Raw genomic sequence first — 3934 nt, 5'->3', positions numbered from 1 at the left:
CATAGTGTAGTAATACTGACACACGCACACACACACACACACACACACACTATCTGATCTGCAGCTGAGACAAAGGGAGACAATATTTCTGTCTGACTCCATCTGTTATCCAGAGAGACACAGAGAGAGAGACAGAGAGAGAGAGAGAGAGAGAGAGAGAGAGAGAAAGAGAGAGAGAAAGACAAAGAGAGAGAGAGACAGAGAGAGACAGAGAGAGAGAGAGAGAAAGAGAGAGAAAGACAAAGAGAGAGAGAGACAGAGAGACACAGAGAGAGAGACAGAGAGAGACAGAGAGAGAGAGAGAGAGAGAAAGAGAGAGAGAAAGACAAAGAGAGAGAGAGACAGAGAGAGACAGAGAGAGAGAGAGAGAGAAAGAGAGAGAGAGAAAGACAAAGAGAGAGAGAGACAGAGAGAGAAAGACAAAGAGAGAGAGAGACAGAGAGAGACAGAGAGAAAGACAAAGAGAGAGAGAGAAAGACAAAGAGAGAGAGAGACAGAGAGAAAGACAAAGAGAGAGAGAGACAGAGAGAGAGAGAGAAAGACAAAGAGAGAGAGAGGGAGAGAGAGAGAGACACTCCTCCTTCACTGTAGGAATTCAACCATTTCATCTTTTTGGTTTGAGGTCAACAGTCAGATGATTTATTATCTGCTCAGCAGCTCCTCTATCAGAACCAGCTCTGTGTGTGTGTGTGTGTGTGTGTGTGTGTGTGTGTGTGTGTGTGTGTGCAACAGCTTATGCTATGTCAGTTATATTTGACACCAGTAGCTAGCGAGTTAACATTGAATGTTAGCAACTGTCAGTACAACTTCTAAAAGGTGAAGCGTTCTCCAGCCAGCTGTTCTGCTGGACTTCAGGTCATGTGATGCTGATCATCTGTAAACATGTGAACAGTGAAGCTGTGTAGTGTTGACAGTCTGTCTCCATGTTGCCGTGACGACAGAGAGCTGCAGCTCAGACTTCAGACTTGAACGGACGAACTGTCGCATTTTTCGCAGAAGGAAGTTGGAATTTCTGACCTCCGACTTTCAACGGAACGCAGCTTAAGAAGAAAAGTGACTTGAGCGACCCGATGTGCCGCCGACAGCAGGTCGGTCAGACCTGGACATCAGGTCTCTGACTGGCAGCTCAGCTAACGGTCCAGCAGTCTGGACTGGATTTAAACTGCAGCACAAGTCAAAACACACTCAAATTCACAATAAAGCTAAGAGAGAAAATGTAATTTGTTGTTTCCAGCCTCACAGGGAAGAGAATTAAAATCAGTTAGCAGTGTGCGCTAACACACACACACCGCTAACACGCACACTGCTAACACACACCGCTAACACACACTGCTAACACACACTGCTAACACACACCGCTAACACACACCGCTAACACACACTGCTAACACGCACACCGCTAACACACACTGCTAACACACAATGCTAATCTAATGTTTACATCTGGCTCAGCTCCACTCTTTGTTAGCTATGGAGAGGACACACACACACACACACACACACACACACACACAGTCAGCTGAGTCCTCGTTAAGGAAAGCCTCTTCATATAATGGAAGCTCGGTCTAAACAGACTGTAGAGCAGAGCTGACTGTTATCGTCTCTATAGGAGGAATAAAAGCTGTTACATAACACAAGGCATTCTGGGAGTTTTAATGGTCGATACTCTGCTTCTTTATAACGCTGAGATATTTGATGTTAGCTTTCAGCTGCTGGTGCGACACACAGCTAGCTGCTGAAACCAGTCTGCTAACCAGTATGAACTACCGCTAACCAGTCCAGCTAATGCTAACCATTCAGCTAATGCTAACCAGTCCAGCTAATGCTAACCAGCATGAACTACCTCTAACCAGACAGCTAATGCTAACCACTCAGCTAATGCTAACCAGTCAGCTAATGCTAACCAGTCCAGCTAATGCTAACCAGTCCAGCTAATGCTAACCAGACAGCTAATGCTAACCAGTCCAGCTAATGCTAACCAGTCAGCTAATGCTAACCAGTCCAGCTAATGCTAACCAGCATGAACTACCACTAACCAGACAGCTAATGTCCCTGCTGGGACAAACAAGACAGGAAGAACCTGACTGACAAGTTCAACTGTTCAACTGTACGTCTGTGTGTGTGTGTGTGTGTGTGTGTGTGTGTGTGTGTGTGTGTGTGAGCTGTTCAGTAACCTTTTTGTGGTTTATCTTCTTTCTGCTTATTATTGTTCCATCTGTTGTGGAGGTGCTGTGACCTTTGACCCCTGACCTCACTGTGTTGTAGGTGCTGAAGCTCCTCAGCGGTACAAAATACAGAATAGAGTTGATCTGCGTTTTCAGTCTGACATGAATCCATCTGAAGTGGATTCATAACAGAACTCAGTCAGTGATGAACCTGAAGGTGATTTTTGTTTCTGCTGGGTGTTGTTTTGTTTTCCTGAATATGATCAGTTCAGATTAAAGTGTATTGATCCTGTGTGTGTGTGTGTGTGTGTGTGTGTGTGTGTGTGTGTGTTTGTCTACAGTATATCACACGTGTCTCCTACTGAAACAAATACTGTATTAACCCTATAAGAAATATCACAAGGATATCATACAAATATCACAGTAACATTACAAGCTCCTATAGGAAAATTATAAGAATATTATAAATATTACAGAGACCGCACATTATATTAACTATAGCAATCCTATAATACATTTTAGAAAGATACTATACAAATATCCATATAGTTATTAGATATTATAGTTATAGCCTTATAGTAATATTATAGGAATTCCATAGTGATTCTACAGAAGAATAATATAAAATACCATAAAGTATATTAACATTACTATAAACGAGGGATTTTCTACTATTGTTGCTGCAAATTAAAATGAATGTGCATAGAGAGTGTGTGCGTGTGTGTGTGTGTGTGTGTGTGTGTAATATGCCGGCACAGCATTATGAAAGCACTGAACTGTGTGTGTGTGTGTGTGTGTCTACATAGAAACCCTAATTGCTGTACTGTGTCTTGTTATTATGGCTCCTAATTCTGCGTGCACGTGTGTGCGTGTGTGTGCGTGTGTGTGTGTGTGTGTGTGTGTGTGTGTGTGTGTGTGTGTGTGTGTGTGTGTGTGTGTGCACGCGCCCACCTTGTCCGCCGGGTTCTCTTTGTGGCTCGCGCCTCTGCTCCTCCTCAGCTTGATGGACGGGGATCGCAGCAGGTTTTTGATCCGGCTGCGGATCGTGTTTCCCTCCGCCGTCATGATGCAGAGCGAGGCGCTACTGAGCCGCCGAGCACGAGCCTGCCGCTGTCATGCTGTCCGAGCCGAGCCGAGCCGAGCCGAGCCGAGCCGGGTTTCATCTGGACCTGGCCCGCATCGTGTCTCTTTAGTGAATCCTGAACCCGCAGAGGAAGAGACGCTGCGGGTTTCAGTCCAGACCGTTTGAAGCGCGAGGCACGAACCGTCCGCAACGATAACACGCACACTTCCGGTCAGGGTTTTCAAAATAAAAGCCATACTCACCAAACGCTCAGAAATACAACTTCCGGTCATTTATTCCAAAATAAAGCCAATCCGTCAGTATTTTACAAAATAAAACCAACCAGACTGAATAAAAAACACACACAACTTCTCTTCAATGTTTTCCAAAATAAAACCGGACAGACAGAATTAAAATGATGATGTCAGTATTCTGTACTGAACCTTCTTTTTTCATAAAACCTGACAAATTCCATGCTTTTATTTTGAAGGCAAAATCTGCTAACCTCCGGTATTGTTCGCTCTAACTCTGTGAACTTGACGCAGCTGTGATCAGAACCTCGTCACAGCAGCGAGGCTGAAGAGCCGCGGGGAAACCTCAACATCCCATAATATGAAGACAGACAGACAGCACGAGGGTCAGAGACCGGGACCGGTCCCCATGCTGTCAGTCCAGTGGATCCAGTAGATCCAGTTCCACAGTGTGA

At 44.8% G+C, this 3934-nt stretch overlaps 1 protein-coding gene across 1 annotated transcript in view; it reads right to left on the bottom strand.

The window, feature by feature from the left end:
• mapkbp1 (mitogen-activated protein kinase binding protein 1) overlaps nucleotides 1-3400 on the bottom strand; it is a 45026-nt gene extending 41626 nt beyond the window's left edge. Inside the window, exon 1 of the mRNA XM_078289607.1 lies at nucleotides 3117-3400. Coding sequence (XP_078145733.1) covers nucleotides 3117-3230 — 114 coding nt within the window. The 5' untranslated portion in view covers nucleotides 3231-3400. The remainder of the gene's footprint in view (nucleotides 1-3116) is intronic.
• Nucleotides 3401-3934: the final 534 nt, after the last annotated feature.

Source organism: Centroberyx gerrardi, chromosome 17 (assembly GCF_048128805.1).
Source record: "Centroberyx gerrardi isolate f3 chromosome 17, fCenGer3.hap1.cur.20231027, whole genome shotgun sequence".
In the NCBI taxonomy this organism is placed as follows: domain Eukaryota; kingdom Metazoa; phylum Chordata; class Actinopteri; order Beryciformes; family Berycidae; genus Centroberyx; species Centroberyx gerrardi.
This window is presented reverse-complemented; position numbering and strand designations above follow the sequence as displayed.